Raw genomic sequence first — 19,746 nt, 5'->3', positions numbered from 1 at the left:
TCTTTAAAAAAACAATGTTTTGAAGGATTAAGTTTTCTTTCTCCAATAATAAATTACTCAAATGGATTACTTGTGATAAAATGTTTCTATGATACTTTTTAGGCCTGTTGCACTGTAACAAGACAAGATTGAATACACACTGTCTTTAGTTATGTGAATATTTTTTAAGTATTCTATGATTAATTAATGCTTTTAATTAAAAGAATTGAAAATTTATTATTGATACAAACATATTGAATATATGTAAATGATGCATGGGCCTGGTCATCAAATTTGTCTAATTAATAATTTTGGTTTGCCTCTTATTTTAATTAATTGATGTCTCATTATTAGTTGAAACAAAAGGGAAAGACAAGACCCTAAAAGCTAAGTCACAGTATAAAGGGTAGCACCTTAATGACATCAGCCACTTCAAAAATTAAAATATAGATTCTTTTTCATCATTGCTTCTTCTTTAGTGAAAAATCTGCCAATATTTTATAATAAAGAAATAAAAAGGCTAATAATAAATCAGAAAGATAATAGTTTCTCCATTACCACACATTTCTTTCGCTAAATCATTTCCCATTTTACCAAATACTTTGTGCTTCCCACATTTTTCAATCTTAAAAAATGTGTGATATATTCTGTTTTGTTCCTATTTGTGTTGGGAAGATATTTTTATGTTGTTACGTGTGGTTGTCGTTAATATTAAATTCTCAGTCTTTGGTTTTTTTGTTGAAATGCTTTTTAATAATTAAATTAATTTTTTATCTTGAATTATTTGTTATAATTAATGTTGAATAAATACATATCATCGAATCCAATCAAACGATAGCCATGCATCACCTTTACTACTTCCAAAGAATAATATCTTCTAATCGCTGCATCGAGATTACAATGCTTTTTTCTTATTATAATAAGAAGAAAAAGAGGAACTCACTATTTTGAACCCACAATATTTCTCACTATTTCTTCTCAGTTTAAAGTAATGTTTATTTACTCAAAACACAATTTGTAACGCAATTAAACTTATAAAAATGTTTATTTAAATTAAAGTATTTATGAAAACATTTGTTCAACAAACTACTCAGTATTAGTCTCTGTCTAAGTCAGATAAAGCAGAGACAGCAAGAATAGAAATAGAGCAGCAAATTTCTGTAGAAGTTCAACAGCAAAAGCAGAATGGATAAGCCAATGCCATAATCAACAGAGCTAACCAAACATATCACAAAGCCTGATACAACAGTATGACATGAAAGAGGACAATAGAAACATACACCAACCAGTTAGCACTTCCTTCACTCAACTACCAACAATTATTGAGCAATTTTCACCATCCTCACCCATGCTACCCTAACACAAAATGCCTTCAATCATGCACACATACCTACACACCATCTTCATCTGTGATCACTGTCATCACCAAACCAAGCTACAGGCAAAGAAAAAGCACCATTCAACTATACCAAATAAAAAATTCATGGCACCAAGCTAAAGATATCACTCATTCCAATACAGTAACAACAACATCAGTTCACATGGTGCATCAAAACAATTTCATCATCATACTCCAACCGCTAGCACCAATGCAGTATTGTGATAAAGTTGCTACATCAAATGACTTTAAAAGGCTAAAAAATTAGTGAATTTTTGTTAAAATTTAGAATATCTTATAAAAATGGGACTTTTATTTTAAAAAGCCTTCCCCATATCTTCTGTGCTTTCTTTTTCGTCTCTTTGAACCACTCTTCGTTGTGCGGGTTTTTGGGTTACGTAACTAAATTTTAATATTCAATATAACTAAATTAACTTCAAAAAAGTTAAGCAAAAAATGAGAATTTGAAAGGTTCTTTTGCAGTTGACCTAATTAGATTTTGTAAGAAGAAGAAAAATATGTGTGTATAAATACAGAAATATGTTGTATGATATAAGCAAAATAGAAAAAAAAAAGCAGAGAGTGAGAGTACATAGATTCAGGAGGAAAAAATGATAGTTTAAAATTTCAAAGCGATCTACGATTGAGGCGAAAATACAGTTGCGGAACCCACCAAAGTCTACTACTGAACAACAACCTTAGCATCAGAGGAAGTGGCAGAGCAACCATACAGACACAAACACACACTTGACAACATAGGAAATTATTGGTCCCTTCCCTGTGGTCTCTACCTCATCCAACCCACCGCAACGCAATCTTGTGTTGTGTTGTGTGTTGTTACAGATAAATTCAGCGGCAGTTACAATTATAAGGAAGATTTTGATTAAGATTTATTTATTTATTTATTTATAAATTGAAAAGAAATTCATTCACGCTGGCGGTGAAGAACTCTGCGGCGGCGTCGGCGGCGGCGGAGGGGCAGCTGGGCGTCACGCTGATTGCAGATGTTGAAAACCTCGCGGATGTTGAAATCCCCGACACCGCACATCAAATTAGCACCGGTGCGTTCCTTTTTCTTGGCTACACTCTATACACTGCTACTGAATTGGGAATTTACGAGAATGAATGAATTGGGGAGTATTTGCAGATTCATGGTTTCAGGTGGGTTTTGTGCTCACGACGGGCATCAACAGCGCGTATGTGCTTGGATATTCTGGGACCATCATGGTACCCCTGGGTTGGGCATGGGGTGTTATTGGTTTGATATTCGCCACTGCGATTTCGCTCTACGCGAATGCTCTTATTGCTAGGCTTCATGAATTTGGAGGAACAAGGCATATTCGATACAGAGATCTTGCTGGATTTATATATGGTACTTTCTATACATTTGCTTCTGAATAAATAAATAGCTTAACACAATCCATAATTGACTACTAGCTGCTTTTGCTCTTGTTGTGTATGTAAAAGTAAATAAGCATATATGCTTATGCTTTTAGTTATCATCTCTCACTCGTTTTCTTTTTGCAGGAAGAAAAGCTTATTCCCTCACATGGACTCTGCAGTATGTCAATCTTTTCATGATAAATGTTGGCTACATCATTTTGGCTGGTTCGGCTTTGAAGGTAAATGGGGCAACACTTAACCATGTTGTGACACCGCTTTGCTTGATTTTAGGTCATTTTTACGTGTTTAATTCTAAGTTGAGGAATTGATTCTCAGGAACAAATAATCGAATTGAAGTATCTTTCTGTAATTTTTTTATTTGCTAGAAAAGTTTATACTAGAATGAACTTGGAGAAACTTAGTTTTTTTTTCATAATTTTTTTAACAGAGAAGTTTATTTAAACAGACACCAAATTTTATTGGTAGCTTTGATAATAGCAAATAAAAACATTTAATGTAAATCACATCACTTCAAATCAATTTTATTTGAAATTTTTCTTGTCATCTCTCCTCCAAGTTTATTATTGATGCAATCTTAATTTTTTCTTCTTTTCAGTCATTTTTTTAATGCAGAGTGTTACGGGCTTTTGAAATCTTTATATAAACTGTTCATTAGTGTTTTCATTTTCGCGTTTCTCAAGAAGCCTTCATAAAGTTTTATGTAATGATACTTGAACTGCTTCATTTTTTTGTCTATTCTTCTCGTAATATTGACTGCATTATTATGTTTCTGGATCAGAAAAAGTCATGCAGGAATCTTTTAGTACCTTTTTAGAATATTTCTGGATCTTGTTTGTTCACTATTGTGCAGGCTGCTTATGTTCTATTTAGGAATGACGATGGGATGAAGCTTCCTCATTTCATTGCCATAGCTGGATTGGTTTGTGCAATGTTTGCCATTTGTATTCCCCATTTATCGGCTCTTGGAATTTGGCTGGGATTTTCAACAGTCTTGAGCCTAGTGTATATTGTTATAGCATTTCTACTGTCGGTTAAAGATGGTAATCTCTCATTCTGTTACTTGTCTGTATGCGCCTGTGTTCTTTTATCATACAATGACTAGATCTTGATGCTACACCGCTACTTCTTTAAATCAATTGCCCTTGTTGATACTATTGTTTTCTCCTCTGAATTTAAAGATTTCCACAAACATGTTGAATGCCGTCTAAACATTTTCATTAAAATTCGTTCTATGAATGATAATTAACTGTGTTATTTGAAGCAGAGATAACTAGTGTTCTAGCATACAACATCTTAAGTTCCTGTTTAAATCTTGAGTTAATTCGTGGAGTTTCATTATCCTGTCATCCATAATCTCATTATCTTTGCTTGTTTCTTCTTTTAATTCTCTTTTTATGCTTATCAGTGAATATAACGTCCCTCATTTGTGATTCTGGCCTGCTGCTGCTATTTTGTGGGCAGTCAATTGTTTTAATGATAAAGGACATAGATAGATCTAAAGTGCCATTCTTTTATGTAGTATTTCAGCTTATGTCTTGTATTATGTTATATGTTGGTGAAACTTTTTGAGGAATTTGCAACCCTCATTGTTGATTTATCTTTATTTATTCACCACTTGATGTGTCTCAATGCAAGTCAAAAAGGTATTTTTTTTTTTTGTCTAGATTACAGGTACCTCTACATACTCGGTATTCATCATGTTCAAGCTGCAAACATCTACGGCATGGTGGGGTTAACTCTCTTAGTGGGGACCTTTTTTTCCTTACCCAAGATTCAAACCTACGACCTTCCTTAAGGGAAAACAAGTACATACCATTTGAACCAACCAATTGCAGTAAAAAAGAATTCTTTGAGAACTAGCAAATGGACATCAATTTAATCTTAATTTAATCTTAAACAATATACAGACCTACTCTTTCATTTATATACTAGAATATAGTTCGAAGTTCGAATCATGTTACAGAACATTCACCATAAAATGATGATCAGCATCTTTTTCATCCCATTTCTCTTCCACCTACTTTTCAAGCTTTCAATTAGGCTAAAGCATTCTCCTGAGTTTTCCTCATGGGTGACTTTACAACAATTGAGAATCACATTGTTTTACCTCAGAACAATCCTTTTTCTCTATGCTTAGTTTTTTTTAAGTTATATTTTTTATTTTGATGAACTCGGTGTTAATTTGCATACTGACCTCACCCCCTTGCATCAATAGGTGTAAAATCACCGCCTCGTGATTATAGTATTCCGGGGACATCAACTAGTAAAATATTCACAACAATTGGGGCATCTGCTAATCTTGTGTTTGCATATAACACGGGAATGCTGCCTGAGATACAGGTAATATGCAAGCTTGTAGCTATTGATTTGTTGAGTTGTGTGGATTAGTAAACCTCTTGAAACTGAGTTTTATTTGGTTGTAACCCTCACAGGCAACCATCAGGCAGCCAGTTGTGAAGAACATGATGAAATCTCTGTACTTTCAGTTTACAGTTGGAGTTCTGCCGTTATATATGGTAACCTTTGCAGGATACTGGGCTTACGGATCTTCAACACCAACCTATTTGATGGGTGGTGTAAATGGTCCAGTCTGGGCTAAGGCCATGGCCAATATTGCAGCCTTTCTTCAATCAGTCATTGCATTGCATGTAGTAACTTCTAAACTGCAATTCGTATGCCACTAAATATTTTGTTTAAATTGTATCGCTGGCCTATAACCCCTCTTCTGTTTTTGGTAGATATTTGCGAGTCCAATGTATGAGTATTTGGATACCAAGCATGGGATCAAAGGGAGTGCCCTGGCTTTTAAGAACTTGTCATTTCGAATCTTGGTGAGAGGTGGCTACCTCACTATAAATACGTTTGTATCAGCTTTGTTGCCATTTCTTGGAGATTTCATGAGCCTCACTGGAGCAATCAGCACATTTCCCCTTACATTTATCCTTGCAAACCATATGTACCTGATGGCTCATAAGAACAAACTAACGTCCATCCAAAAGCTCTGGCATTGGATCAATATTTGTTTCTTTGCCATCATGTCTGCTGCGGCAACTATTGCAGCCCTGCGACTTATTGCTTTAGACTCCAAAACGTACCATGCTTTTGCAGATTTATGATTAAATGCACTATATTCTTTTAGTAATTCTTTAGATAGTGGGTTATGCTTCAAATATGCTTTCGTTAAAAATAACCACTTGGCGTATCTCAATGATATGCAAAGGGTTCTTTGGTCGTGTAAGAAAAAATTTAGTTCGACTTTATTTATAGATTAACATTCTCAAAGTCAAATTCATGTCTAAAACATATTTTTACCATAAAAAAATTACTTTCACACTCCTAAAAAAAATACTCTCACTTGACAGTCAACTTTAATAATATAATAATATATATTATGATTTTATACTAAAAACTAAATGAATGTTTTATCTTTTTAGTGATGTGGAATGAATGTATTTTATCTAGTGTCAAATATCACGACTCATTTACTGTCTTCTATAAAATATGACAATCCTTTATTTATGTTATCATCTTTATAATTTACTGCTAAAAAATACTAATTTATAACAAAGTATGGGCTTTTTTTTTATGTATTTATCTAGTATATTTACTTAAAAAATAATAATATTTGTCTTATTTAAGAAGCAAATCCTATTTATTTCTTAAATAAGTACTTTAAAGAGCATTTATTTCAAATATACTTATTTTAAATTTAAACAAATTGAGTTGTTGTAAAAAATCTTATTAACTAGCAGTACAAGTTAAATTTATTAGATAATTTTATTATCTTTTTTCTTTCAATGTGAACCAAAACTACTTCCCAAACTAAGGTTAAAACTAATTCAATTTCTTTGAAGATATAGAAATCACTAAATCGTAGCTTTCTTTTCAACAAAGTCTTTCTCGATAATTTAGAGTTTATACTATTTAAATACTTTCAATCACTTCAAACAAATAGTACTTAAATAACTTATAAATTAAGTATTATATTTATTTATTTATCAACAACATTTGTTTACTTTTGCTTAGTTGACCAGTAACCTAAAATTTGCCTTTTGTTCAATATAACTTGAACTTCCACTTAACTATTGTGGTAGCAAACAGACTTCTGATTTAATAATTAACAAACATTAATAGAAGCCATCAAGTTGAGAATCACATATTCGAACACATATCACCTATCAAGCAAGAAGCAGTTAAAAACAATCTGAATTTATACAATGAAGATTTGCAGAGAGTAACCAATTCTTAAAAAATGAATACAACACCCGCCCAATATCAAAACCACGATGAACTCATTTTCTGATTCGTTATGTCACTACGGCAAATTGGATTTTACGGCAACAAATATCCTAAAAAAGACACTTTTAATGTATATTTCTACAATAGAATTTTGACATTCTTTTGGGTAGATAACCAATTTCCAATTTTCCGATCTAAGAACATTTTCAAATAATCTGATGTTAACTCCTGAACCTGCCATCATTAAGAAACAGAAACCCTGTTAGATGATTCAAGATACCCCAAGTCTTCTTCATAAGAGAAAGGACATAGGAGACAAAAATGCTTAGCTAGATGTTAAGGAAAATGTTTGCTCACCACACTGACTATGCATGTTTGGTATAAAATTAATTTTTTTAGATAAAAAAATATTTTTTTTTCTAAAAACATTCCTGAAACTAACATAATAAGCAATTAATTTTCCAAAATAAATCGAATCAAACATGCAATTTAAATTATTGACTTAAAAAATTAACCGAGGTAAGTTTAAAACTATCCGTTTTGGTTTGGTCTGATGAAAATTCCTGATGAAAATTCCATAAGTTAAAAAGGCCGCATTAAACTAAGCTCACAATTAGTAAACTGAGCTCACAATCTATAACTAGATTCAGTACATATATATTGTGTGGATGCGTTGTACTACAATATCCGTCAGAATGCTTCAAACATCACTTTTAGAAAAATGCAGCTTGGCTGAAATGTCAACATATAATTCTCTTTTATGTCAATTATTTATTAATAAAACATAAGATTTAAGAAAAGCTCAAGGCTCTCTCACAAACTACAGATATTTGTTGTAATTAAATATAGCATCTAATAGCAATAAAAACGTCATACATGAGATGCATGTTTAAACCAGACATATGTATTGACATCTCACCTTGCTAGCATCATCCAGAAACTAACTTCACGATAATGCAGATAGAGTTCAGAAGTATAAGAGGAAATCTTAGGTACTGTGTTGCATAAATAAGACCTAAAACCTGGCCTTTGAAAGATTTTGTCTGGCCAGCTGAAAAATCTGATAAGCCCCATCCTCTAGGTGCAAGAAAGCGGTCCTCATTTAGTATTGCTAGTGCATTTGCAAGAAGCAGGAACCCCTCAAGTAATGTCCACAAACCCATTTACCTGCAATGTAAAGAAAACCAACACAGCTTACAAAAAATTCCAAGTCATTTGCACTACTCTTTCTATGTTGTTCACCTATAAACAGAAGTGGAGTATAACAAATGATTACGACAAATAAAAAAAGATCGGTGTTGCCCCTCAATCCCCTGAAAATGAACTGTCTGTCTCAATCTAGAAAAATTCTATAATAAAGGGAAGCTTAATTTTAATTCATCAAATCAAATACTGCATCCTTAATATTCTTCAAATTAAAGAGAAATGTCAGAACATTACTTTTAAAAATCATAATTAGGGTGATTTTTAATAGGTTGACAATGTAAAAATTAACACTAACATCTATCAAAACTGAACTCATAATAAATAAACGTTGGGAATTCCTAGCATTCATCTAAATTAAAAAACATGACTAATGAATTACAGAGAAATGGAAGATATGATCATATATACAAAGACTACTCAATGCCTGACAAATCACTGAAAAACTATGCACTGGCAAGTGAGAATAAGGGTCAAATTCATTCTAAAGTATTGACCGAGGCAGATAACAGCCAGAAACATAGTATGAAATTATGCATCGGCTGCTACGAAATCAGCAGTTCCCTACATTTACACTCTATTACCTCAAAAAGGTCAATGACCATTAATGCAGCTGATAATTTTTGGAGAAAAAGGAATCATTAACCATAAGCATTATGAAACAGCTAGCAGCACTTAGTAAGTGTGCTATATAAACCAATTCCTAATCTTCAGATTGCCTCATATTTGGTAAACCATCCCAGTCAAAATAAGGGCTCAAGGAAAAGTAATCGTAACCATTAAATCAAAATGCAGCACAGTATCTCTGAATCTGATTTGGTAGATAATACTTTTTGTTGAAATATATGTGGAGAATACACAATGGAATGCTTTCATTGTCAAAAAACTGACACACTTAGTACAGGGTTGACAATTTTCCCTGAGCTGAAGGCTAGAAAATTCTAAATTTTACAAATAACTCTCATTCTCAATCGAGAAATTTCCAATTAATTCGTAGTATAGAATACGAACACTTCAATGGTAGTTATCTTTTCCGACTCTATTTTACCCCCTTTTTTTTATTTGGGTTTCAATAACTGTAGCCAAAGTACCCATTCAAAAACATTGAACAATTGGCAGGACCAAGTGATTTTAAGATGTAGATTGGAATTCAAGGTGATAGAGGAACTCGGATCAAACAACAGACATAGAAACTAATTTTAACGAGTGCGGAGCCCTAGATCTGCCAACAAATCCAACCTCCAAAAGTACATATGACCTAAAAAATTGATTTTTAAAAGAGAATGAACTAAAAGGACAACCTAAAACTTCGATTGAACAGGGGCGCAAAGAATTCAAAATATAAAAACAAAAAAAAAAATGAAAAGAAAAATGGAGGAATAGAGGAGAAGAGATAACCTGAGAGAGGATCACGAAGGGAAGGGTAGATGGCGGCGGGAAAGTTGAAGTGAATGGTGAAATCGGAGAAGACAATAAATGGCACACCACAAAAGGGAAAAACCCAACCTTGCCAAAGTGCATCATCTACTGTGTATCACCTTTTTCTTAATTTGGATAAATTTCGTTTAATTTTTACTTCTTTTTCCCATCCTTTTCCTCTGATTTTTTTTACAAAGAAGCATTAGTAAAAAATCTATGATTATACTTGTATTTTTCCCATGTAGTTTTGTTACTATATATTATTACATCCATAAATATAGACACATCACTATTTGTATTACATAATATTAAATATATAAATATATATGTCATATTTAAACTAATTGTTAAGTAATATATTTATTACGTAATATAACATTTTATTTTATTTAATAAGTACAACCAAAATTAATTTGTACATTTATATATAATAATTTATTTTTATTTTTTAAAAATAAATTTATGTAATATATCTAAAATATATTTTCTATATTATATAATAATCTTTAAAAAGGATTATTTAGACTTATAATTTCTACATTTAAGAATTAAGAAAAATTAAATCACCTAACTATAATTATAAACATATTAATAAAAACTTTAATTATAGCTATAGTTGCTTCTTCTTTTTTGAACTAGCATTCTGATTTTTTTATCATTTGTTATTCAGATTATATTATATTTCTCAGTGATACCTGTAGAAAGATGTTACCTTCATATTGAAATGATTTTTCAATTTGAAAGAAAACATTTTTCTATTTTTTAACACTTGACTAACATTGAGTTACTTTAGCTTTTATTTTTATTTTAAAATAAATTTACAAATTATTTTTTAATGAATAATAAAAAAAATATTGCTTAACATTAGTAAAAAAAATGAGTTGCTTCAAAACTATCTATTAGTCTATTCTAGCTAAGTTAATATACAATTGAGAATAGTTGAGCATTTGGCTTTGGCTACTCCAAGAACTACATTATTTGCATGTTTACATTCTCATTTTCTCACGACGCTCACAAATGCAACCTGGGTAAGGGTTTGCATAAAAGCTTTCTTCCCATTTGGGATGTCGATGGACTTTTCTATGATGAGGACCTCCAATTTTGTTTGCATGTATGCTCTTCACCCTTGATGAAAACTCATCCCAAGAAATCAAACCGTTGTCTAGTTGATCAATCAGTCTTACAAAGCGTTGTCTACAAGTAGAAAGAACCAAAATTCATTCATATGATCAAGCATATATATTGTAAATTTGAAAAGAAAAGCACTAAATCTTTTTCAGTAGAACTAGTACTTGTCTGGGCTAATAGTTTTTCGAAATCCTTCAAATGCTCGATGACCACGAGCTGCTTTGGCCATGTGCCCATCATAACTATAAATAAAAGCATCACTTTCTACTGCTATAATGTAATCTAAAGCAGCAAGTTGATTTTGGTGACCCTTAAAAGGTTTAAGCTCTTCTTTTGTGGCCAAAGTGGAGTGTGAGAGCAAATGACGATACTTCTTTTGGAGTGGTTTCATCTCATCTTTTCCATAAATCATACCTGCAGCTATATAAATTTTTGTGTCAAAAGGGTAACCAAGTGCTTCAAGGAACACTGCAACCTCTCTTGGAGTCATGGGGCAACTACCCCTTAAGCGTCTTGAGTTACTATCAATTTCCTTCACCTTCCAATGCTTCACTTGATATCTCATCTTTTTAAGTTCTATAGCCTCTTCTCTTGTCAAGTTGTGGCTACAACCAGTAAAAGCAAGCATGTCCTTTTCATATCTGCAATATTTTGGCACTTTCTTCTGAGACAAGGGTTAGCTAAACATATATATATGTACCCTAAATGAAGTATTTTAGAGAGATTACCTTAAGTGAAGAGCAATGTAAGGACTATTATTGTTTCTAAGTCTCTTCACTAACTTCATTCCAAGCTCTTCAATTGGAACTGCAAACCTAAGCCCTTCATACATGGCCCTGCAACGTATTCTTTGGATTGGAGTGGCTAAACCATTGTTGATCAAGCGTGAATCAGTATGAGTAAATTTTAGCACTTTGTGTTTCTTCAACAATTGCACCATCTCTCCTGCGTAATAACCGGCCTACATGTTTCAAAGTAGACAAAAGATTTATATATATCAAAATTGTAATGACTACTTTGTAAAACCACTTCAACTATCTATGCAAATGGTGTAGTATTGCCTTGGACCAAGAAACTGGAGCCTTCATAATTGGCTTAACTTTTGCCAATTTCGGTGGTAGAGAATCCACTATTTGAATATCATCATTTAAAACTTCCACGAAGTTCTTCCAGTTAAAAATTTGCTTAAAGTCACTGTCACATTGGAACACTGCAGAATTAGAGAGGAACATTTTTTTGTTATGGAACTCAAGGAAATGAGATTTCGCACCTAGAATCCGTCCAGAAGGAGTTGTGATCTAATGTAGGCAAAACCAAAGTGGCTTTCATAATTTTTGCAATAGCAACCATGTCACTTATCTGAAAATGGGTGGAAAATATGTTTATATGTATCTCATAAGATTTAAATAACCAAGAAACTAAAAAAACAACAAACAAAAGACAAACTCTAAAAATAGTTTATCTTCGTACACCACTTTTCATTTGATTTAACCCTCCATTTGCATGGATCATAAGGTAACCATTTGTCACATTTCCCTTCCCTGCACGAGATAGGAAGTTTTTCTAATCACAAAAATGGCAAAATATGAATCACTTATAATGACTTTTTTTCCTCAAGTTTTCAGCAAATAACAAACTTTAGACTCACGTTTCTCACTCTTAGCTCGACCAATGCATTTGTGGAAGTTGGCACTATTGGGATGCTTCCATATTTTGGGAGTCTAACTAACAGATATTAAAGAGAAACTAGCATCACAATTTAATGTAAATCTAACTACAAATGATACTAGTATTTATATATATTATGAATAAACACACCATAAGCCACCCAAATATATCACAATCTTATAAAAGAAGGTTGTTAATGTTATCATACAATTTTCAATCATGATATTTTGTAAGGAAAAAGTTATGAAAGTATATTTTTTTATATTTATAGTATGAGAGAGGAATTCGATGGTAAAAGAAAATGAAGAAAAGTTTAAATGAGTGTTTTTTTTTTTTTCTAGAAGGACAATTACCTAGTAACTTTTTTATATTTCTTTCTCTTTTGCTCAATCATAATCTAAGTATTAACCATGAAAAATAAATAAAATACATACATTTCATTCACACTAGCATCAAGTACGTAATTACATATTTGAAAAGGGTTATTTCAAGGATAGATAATTAATTATTTGAAAAATTAAAAACATGACATAAAGAAATGGATAACTTTTAAAATTAGTTAGATAACACACATTAAATTTTTCCTAAACTAAAATTTATGTAAATTTTACGAGAAGGATAGTAAAAAACAAAAACAAAAATGTTAACTTAAACCAGTCAAATTCTCTCTATGTTTTTTGTGTTTCGTGATAAGTTATATAGAATGATGGATATAAATATATATATATATATATAAATAAATGTATATATGAGTAAAAACCCTTGAAAAATAATTTGTACTCATCTTTCTTTCTTCATTGATATGTGTGTTATGTAAATGTGTTATTGACATGTAAATTGATGGATGATGAGATTACACAAGACATATAAAGAAAATAAATTGTGTATAACCATGACTTTCATTTAAGAGCAAACCAAAAAAACAACACAATACTTGATAACCAAAAAGAGATGAACAACACAAAAAAAATTATTTCTACTAAACCAACTAGAATTATAACCATTGCATCCACTAAAGAGTATGTAAAAAAGAGAACAATGAAAACATATAATACACTAAAGAGGGTAAAAGATCACATGGAACAAATTATTGTATACCGGTGACTTTTTTGGTGAAAGTACGTGCTTTACGACATTTGCATGAACTATAGGTTCCAAATTCAATTGTTCTGAAAACACATTCAACAACACAAACTTGGCAATAACACACATGAAGACCAAAACCATTAAGCCCCAAAACACATGACGTCCTATCTTAAGCCTCAAAAGCTTTTGCCAATGTCGTATTTTACGTTGTGTAGAGGACACGCCTCTTATGTCAGAAGACATTAATCCATATCGTTCTTCTGTGCCATCTAATAGGCCTCTCCTTGCCTTGAACATTGTTCACAAGATTATTCACTAAGTCACGCTTGGAAAAAAGACAACAAGCGATTATTGCAAAGATTAAGGCGAATAAGACAAAAGGAAGTGTGAGATTATGAAAAACCCAAGCATTTATCGAAGGTTGGACTTGTGTCATAGACTTCGTTTTCTTCTTTTTCCTTTGGTGAAGCTTTTGTATAGGTAAACGATAAGTTTACATATTAGGATACCGAAATATGAGGCGATACTTTCTCTTTGTTTCAAATGTTTTTAGTTAATTTTTATCCTATATCAAGTTTTATAAATATTTACATATTATATTCCATTGAAAGCATTTGAACCATTTGAATGTTTTATAAATCATTTTTTAAAAAAAATCTTGATGGCATTAAATTGATCCTAACTAATATATATATATATATATATATATATATATATATATATGAATTCAGCTACGTACATGTCCTAGAAAAGAATACAAAAAAACCCTAAGTCAATCCACTTAAAAGAAAACTAATAAAAGTATTAAAACATATGATTGTCAAGGTATCCACTTTTAGCAAAATCTCCATTTTTCTCCATTCACATGGCATAGTTCATTTTTTTTTATATTATTTCATATCTCTTTTTCACCAACAATTTCTTGGATAAAAAAATTCCTCTCTATCTTTACGTTATTTTCTTCATTTTATTACAATTATTAAATTATAATAAAAACTAAGTATTACAAATACACATCTTAACTTCAGTTTTATCTAATAGTAATTCATACTAAGTTTATTATTTAAATAAACTACACAATTCTTGACATTTAAAAAATTTAAAACTGTTCCAACCCAACATTATTCACGTTATATCTTAAATTAAATTGAAATAATTAATTAAAATATAAAAAAAATGGTTTTGTATTTTTGGAATTCCTTGATCTAAATCTTAAAATATATTAGTTATAATTAATGTTTTATTTTTTTAAATGTTAAATTGGTATAGCTACTAGTCTATTTAGAAAAGGTTTAAAACTGAAGCAAAAGGCCCTGAGAAGCCCAATGCCCAATTGAATGGGCCTTGCAGAAAACCCTAGCTGGTTACACTATCTCTATAAGAACCCCGAGACTGATAGTGCAGTGTCTGCTTCCGCCGAGATTAGAAGAGGAGAAGAGGAGAAGGAGGAGGCATCGCCGTTACCAAGATGGTCAAAGGACGCCAAGGAGAACGTGTCAGGTTTGCGATCTGTAGCTTCTGCCTCTTTTAATCCTAATTTCATTTTTACTAATTTTAGCGTAATGCGTTTATCTGAACGTTTGTTTATGTCATCGTCGTTTTTCTCCTTTGCCAGACTCTATGTCAGGGGTTCAATTCTTGGATACAAGAGGTATGCTGTTTTCTTTCTCTATTCAACTAACGTTAGGTGTATTTTTTTTTGTTCAATTTTGTATCATGTGTTAACATGCTTCAAAGGTTTTTTCCAGTGAGTACAACAGTAACCGTATTAGGTTTATCATTTTCTCATAATAGTTTGAACATGCGCCGTGTAAATGTAATTCATATTTGCTGTTGATTAAGGTAGTGGGACTATATTTGTGCTGAGAAAAATAAATTGATTGTGTTGTTCAGGTCCAAGTCAAATCAGTACCCAAATACTTCTCTCATCCAGATTGAGAATGTAAACTCCAAGGAAGAAGTTGGGTGGTACGCTGGGAAGAGAATGGCTTACATTTACAAAGCCAAGGTAAAGAAGAACGGAAGCCACTATCGATGCATTTGGGGCAAGGTCACCAGGCCTCATGGTAACAGTGGTGTCGTTAGAGCTAAGTTCAAGTCAAATCTGCCCCCAAGATCGATGGTAAACTTTTTGACACATAATTTGTTTGTTTTTGGCTTTTTTTGTGGTTTATTAGTGTTGACTGATGATGCATTTGCAGGGAGCAAGGGTTAGAGTGTTTATGTATCCAAGCAATGTATGAGGTAATTTTACCCTTTTGTTGATATAGTTGGTTCTGATATATGCATTATCAACTGTTACCTGAAAATGTTTCATTGAAAACTGTGATCTCAATGTTGATGCCAACTGTACTAGTGTTACTTGGTTCTGTAACTCAGTTATATGAACTAAACAGTAGATTTAAATACAAACTGTCCAAGGAAGTAATGAATGGTTTTTGTATCAATTAATCACTTTCTATGACGGAATAATAGCTTCTAAGCTACCTGTTGGCAAACTGCCAAAGAACTTTTTTTTCTCTTATTTCAATTTAATTTAATGTAGAAAAATTGATAGAATTGTATTTTTCCGGATGAAATGCCTTGTTTATTATATTCATATCAGGCCAAGTTTTTGGAGATGACATATAATATTTTTTTTTGTAATATTGTACTTTTAGTACTAGATAAAGTAAAATATCTGAGAAGATGGTTTTTTAACGTTGTCTTGATATGATTGGTGTTGATCTTCTAGTTTGTCAGAGTCTCATTAGTTTATTGCTGCCTTTTGTCAAATGATGCAATGCTAATCATTCTATACAAACTCTGTTGTAGTGTACATGTGTTTTGCTCTATCTCCTTATTTCAAGTTTGCACATAGTTCTTCTTGGGAACCTACTTTATAAAATCAATTCCCAGGATTTTATTTGTGCAGATAACAAGTGAAAATCCTTTCTGCTTGAGCATTCTCCTTTATCCATGGGGATATGCTCCAATGTAATTGGCTTACAACCTCATTTAGATTCTGAAAATTTGTTTGTTATTTGTTGTGTTCCTGCTTTTCTGAAACTCAGTTATATGAACTAAACAATTGATTAAAATACAAACTCTCCAAGAAAATAATGATTTTTTTTTTTTTGCATCAATTAATCACTTTCTATGATGGGGATATGCTCCAATGTAATTGGCTTACAGCCTCATTTAGATTATGAAAATTTGTTTGTTATTTGTTGTGTTCCTGCTTTTCTGAAACTCAGTTATCTGAACTAAACAATAGATTAAAGTACAAACTATCTAAGAAAATAATGAAGTTTTTTTGCATCAATTCATCACTTTCTATGATGGAACTATGGCTTCTAAGCTACTCAGTTGTCAAACTGCCGAATAACTTTTATTTTTATTCAGTTTAATTTAATACAGAGAAATTGATAGAATTGTATTTTTCCTGATGAAATGCTTTGTCCATTATTTTATCATATTAGGCCAAGTTTGAGGAGATGTCATATACTATTTTTAGGTAATATTGTAATTATAGTACTAGTTAAAGTAAAATCTCTGAGCAGATGGTTGGATTGTATTAGTGTTGCTCTTCTAATTTCTCAGGGTCTCACTATTGATTATTAGTTTATTTATTCCTGCCTTTTGTCACATGATGGGATGCTAATTGTTGTATACAACAAGCTCTGTTGTGGTGTATGTGTGTTTTGCTCTATCTTCTTATTTCTAGTTTGCACATAGTTCTTCTTGGGAACCTACTTTATAAAATCAATTCCCAGGATTTTATTTGTGCAGATAACAAGTGAAAATCCTTTCTGCTTGAGCATTCTCCTTTGTCCATGGGGATATGCTCCAATGTAATTGGCTAACAGTTTCATTTAAATTCTGAAAATTTGTTTGTTGTTGTGATCCTGCTTTTCTGAAACTCAGTTTTATGAACTAAACAATAAGTTAAAGTACAAACTGTCCAATTAAATAATGAAGGATTTTTGCATCAATTAATCGTTTTCTATGGTGGAACTATGGCTTCTAAGCTACTCAGTTGTCAAACTGCCGAATAACTTTTATTTTTATTCAGTTTAATTTAATACAGAGAAATTGATAGAATTGTATTTTTCCTGATGAAATGCTTTGTCCATTATTTTATCATATTAGGCCAAGTTTGAGGAGATGTCATATACTATTTTTAGGTAATATTGTAATTATAGTACTAGTTAAAGTAAAATCTCTGAGCAGATGGTTGGATTGTATTAGTGTTGCTCTTCTAATTTCTCAGGGTCTCACTATTGATTATTAGTTTATTTATTCCTGCCTTTTGTCACATGATGGGATGCTAATTGTTGTATACAACAAGCTCTGTTGTGGTGTATGTGTGTTTTGCTCTATCTTCTTATTTCTAGTTTGCACATAGTTCTTCTTGGGAACCTACTTTATAAAATCAATTCCCAGGATTTTATTTGTGCAGATAACAAGTGAAAATCCTTTCTGCTTGAGCATTCTCCTTTGTCCATGGGGATATGCTCCAATGTAATTGGCTAACAGTTTCATTTAAATTCTGAAAATTTGTTTGTTGTTGTGATCCTGCTTTTCTGAAACTCAGTTTTATGAACTAAACAATAAGTTAAAGTACAAACTGTCCAATTAAATAATGAAGGATTTTTGCATCAATTAATCGTTTTCTATGGTGGAACTATGGCTTCTAAGCTACTCAGTTGTCAAACTGCTGATAACTTTTTTTTCTTATTTTTATTCAGTTTAATTTAATATAGAGAAATTGATAGAATTGTATTTTTCCTGATGAAATGCTTTATCAATTATTTTATTCATATTAGGCCAAGTTTGAGGAGATGTCATATACTATTTTTAGGTAATATGTTAATTATAGTACTAGTTAAAGTAAAATCTCTGAGCAGATGGTTTTTTAACGTTATCTGGATTGAATTAGTGTTGCTCTTCTATTTTGTCAGGGTCTCACTATTGATTATTAGTTTATTCATTGCTGCCTTTTGTCACATGATGTGATGCTAATCGTTGTATACAAACTCTGTTGTGGTGTATGTGTGTTTTGCTCAATCTTATTTCAATTTGCACATAGTTCTTCTTGGGAACCTACTTTATAAAATCAATTCCCAGGATTTTATTTGTGCAGATAACAAGGGAAAATCCTTTCTGCTTGAGCATTCTCCTTTATCCATTGGGATATGCTCCAATGTAATTGGCTTACAGTTTCATTTAAATTCTGAAAATTTGTTTGTTATTTGTTGTGGTGATCCTCTTTTTTTGCATATTAAGGTATAGAAGACATGCTCAATAATTAGTCACCCGAATCACTGTTATTATATTTTTTCCATATTTCATTATTTAAGACAATGCTAATTCCGTCATTTTCAACTTCATTGTATTGTTTTGTGTTCTGTCTGTCCTATTTCTTTATTTCAAGGAAGGCTTGAACACTTTCTTGTAAAAAGTCGCACAGTTCTTCGTGGGAACCTGTTTTACACAATCAATTCCCATGATTTTATCTGTGCGGATATTATGTGAAAAATCTTTCTGCTTGATCCTTTACCAATGGAGATATGTTCCAATGTAATAGGCTTCCAGTTTCATCAATTTTCTTGAGATTCAATGTTTGTGTTGTGATGTTTTTCAATAAGGTTTTGAAGACATAGTCCATAGTACCTTTCTCATTGCTTGAGATTACCCGTCTTCAATTTTTGTTGTAGATTGCTTTTTGTTTATTGATGATAGTATGCCGTACCCATTTAAATAACTATTCTGTGTAGTCATTTGAAAACATCACAGTTAACGCTTCTGGCTGCACTGTTCGGTTTAATGTAACGAGTACAGCGGTATACATAAAAATCTTAGTTAATTACAATAGTGTCATTGAAATGGCTGTGGTAAATAACGTTCCAGTAAATTCACATGCAACATGAGTATAAATAGATGATAGCTAGTTTAAACTTGTTCATAATTGACGATTGCTTCAGTTTCTGCTTCCTATCAGTGCACTTAAGAATATCGAATGGCATGATCTAATTGACCTTGAAATTGGACATCGTTTTGCAGATTCTCAGGACTCGTCGGTCGTGGGGCTTGTTTGTTTGGATACTTAAAAGTTATTTGCATTATGAGAGTTAAATTTTTATGTTTTTTTAGCTCATGAGCAGAATAGTATCTCGTTTAGGATGTCGAATGAATTGTATGTTCTTTCTTCATCAAGGAGGAATATGAGTCTCAATTTTATAAATGGATTTTTTTACTCA

At 31.8% G+C, this 19,746-nt stretch overlaps 4 protein-coding genes across 6 annotated transcripts; 2 read left to right on the top strand and 2 right to left on the bottom strand.

Moving 5' to 3' along the window:
* Nucleotides 1–1,332: 1,332 nt before the first annotated feature.
* Nucleotides 1,333–5,903, top strand: LOC137823770 (proline transporter 1). Of its 3 annotated transcripts, XM_068629033.1 has the most exons (7): nt 1,333–2,418; nt 2,505–2,729; nt 2,885–2,979; nt 3,612–3,801; nt 4,977–5,101; nt 5,194–5,409; nt 5,500–5,903. In XM_068629033.1, exons 2-7 carry the CDS (start codon nt 2,582–2,584, stop codon nt 5,875–5,877), a joined length of 1,152 nt encoding a protein of 383 aa, XP_068485134.1. In that variant the 5' UTR covers nt 1,333–2,418; nt 2,505–2,581; the 3' UTR covers nt 5,878–5,903. The 3 variants fall into 3 exon arrangements, with proteins under 3 accessions (XP_068485134.1, XP_090149909.1, XP_090149910.1); XM_090293783.1 differs by lacking the exons at nt 1,333–2,418; nt 2,505–2,729; nt 2,885–2,979; nt 3,612–3,801 and adding an exon at nt 4,113–4,566; XM_090293784.1 differs by lacking the exons at nt 1,333–2,418; nt 2,505–2,729; nt 2,885–2,979; nt 3,612–3,801 and adding an exon at nt 4,286–4,487.
* A 1,051-nt stretch (nt 5,904–6,954) lies between these two features.
* LOC137825976 (uncharacterized) lies at nt 6,955–9,734 on the bottom strand. Its single transcript, XM_068631800.2, has 3 exons — nt 9,602–9,734; nt 7,920–8,167; nt 6,955–7,234 (listed from the first exon to the last, which is right to left on the bottom strand). The coding sequence occupies exon 2, from the start codon at nt 8,161–8,163 to the stop codon at nt 7,930–7,932; it is 234 nt and encodes a 77-aa protein (XP_068487901.1). The 5' UTR covers nt 8,164–8,167; nt 9,602–9,734; the 3' UTR covers nt 6,955–7,234; nt 7,920–7,929.
* Nucleotides 9,735–10,608: 874 nt separating this feature from the next.
* On the bottom strand, nt 10,609–13,801 carry LOC137825397 (O-fucosyltransferase 19). Its single transcript, XM_068631070.2, has 8 exons — nt 13,517–13,801; nt 12,399–12,471; nt 12,221–12,291; nt 12,021–12,109; nt 11,812–11,944; nt 11,479–11,711; nt 10,915–11,391; nt 10,609–10,816 (listed from the first exon to the last, which is right to left on the bottom strand). The coding sequence occupies exons 1-8, from the start codon at nt 13,799–13,801 to the stop codon at nt 10,609–10,611; spliced, it is 1,569 nt and encodes a 522-aa protein (XP_068487171.2).
* A 1,112-nt stretch (nt 13,802–14,913) lies between these two features.
* LOC137823411 (large ribosomal subunit protein eL33y) lies at nt 14,914–19,746 on the top strand. The gene is made up of 5 exons (XM_068628529.2): nt 14,914–15,004; nt 15,120–15,155; nt 15,398–15,626; nt 15,706–15,748; nt 19,550–19,746. The coding sequence occupies exons 1-4, from the start codon at nt 14,973–14,975 to the stop codon at nt 15,745–15,747; spliced, it is 339 nt and encodes a 112-aa protein (XP_068484630.1). The 5' UTR covers nt 14,914–14,972; the 3' UTR covers nt 15,748; nt 19,550–19,746.

The sequence above is a fragment of the Phaseolus vulgaris genome, chromosome 8 (assembly GCF_051622355.1).
Source record: "Phaseolus vulgaris cultivar YP4 chromosome 8, ASM5162235v1, whole genome shotgun sequence".
Classification (NCBI taxonomy): domain Eukaryota; kingdom Viridiplantae; phylum Streptophyta; class Magnoliopsida; order Fabales; family Fabaceae; genus Phaseolus; species Phaseolus vulgaris.
This window is presented reverse-complemented; position numbering and strand designations above follow the sequence as displayed.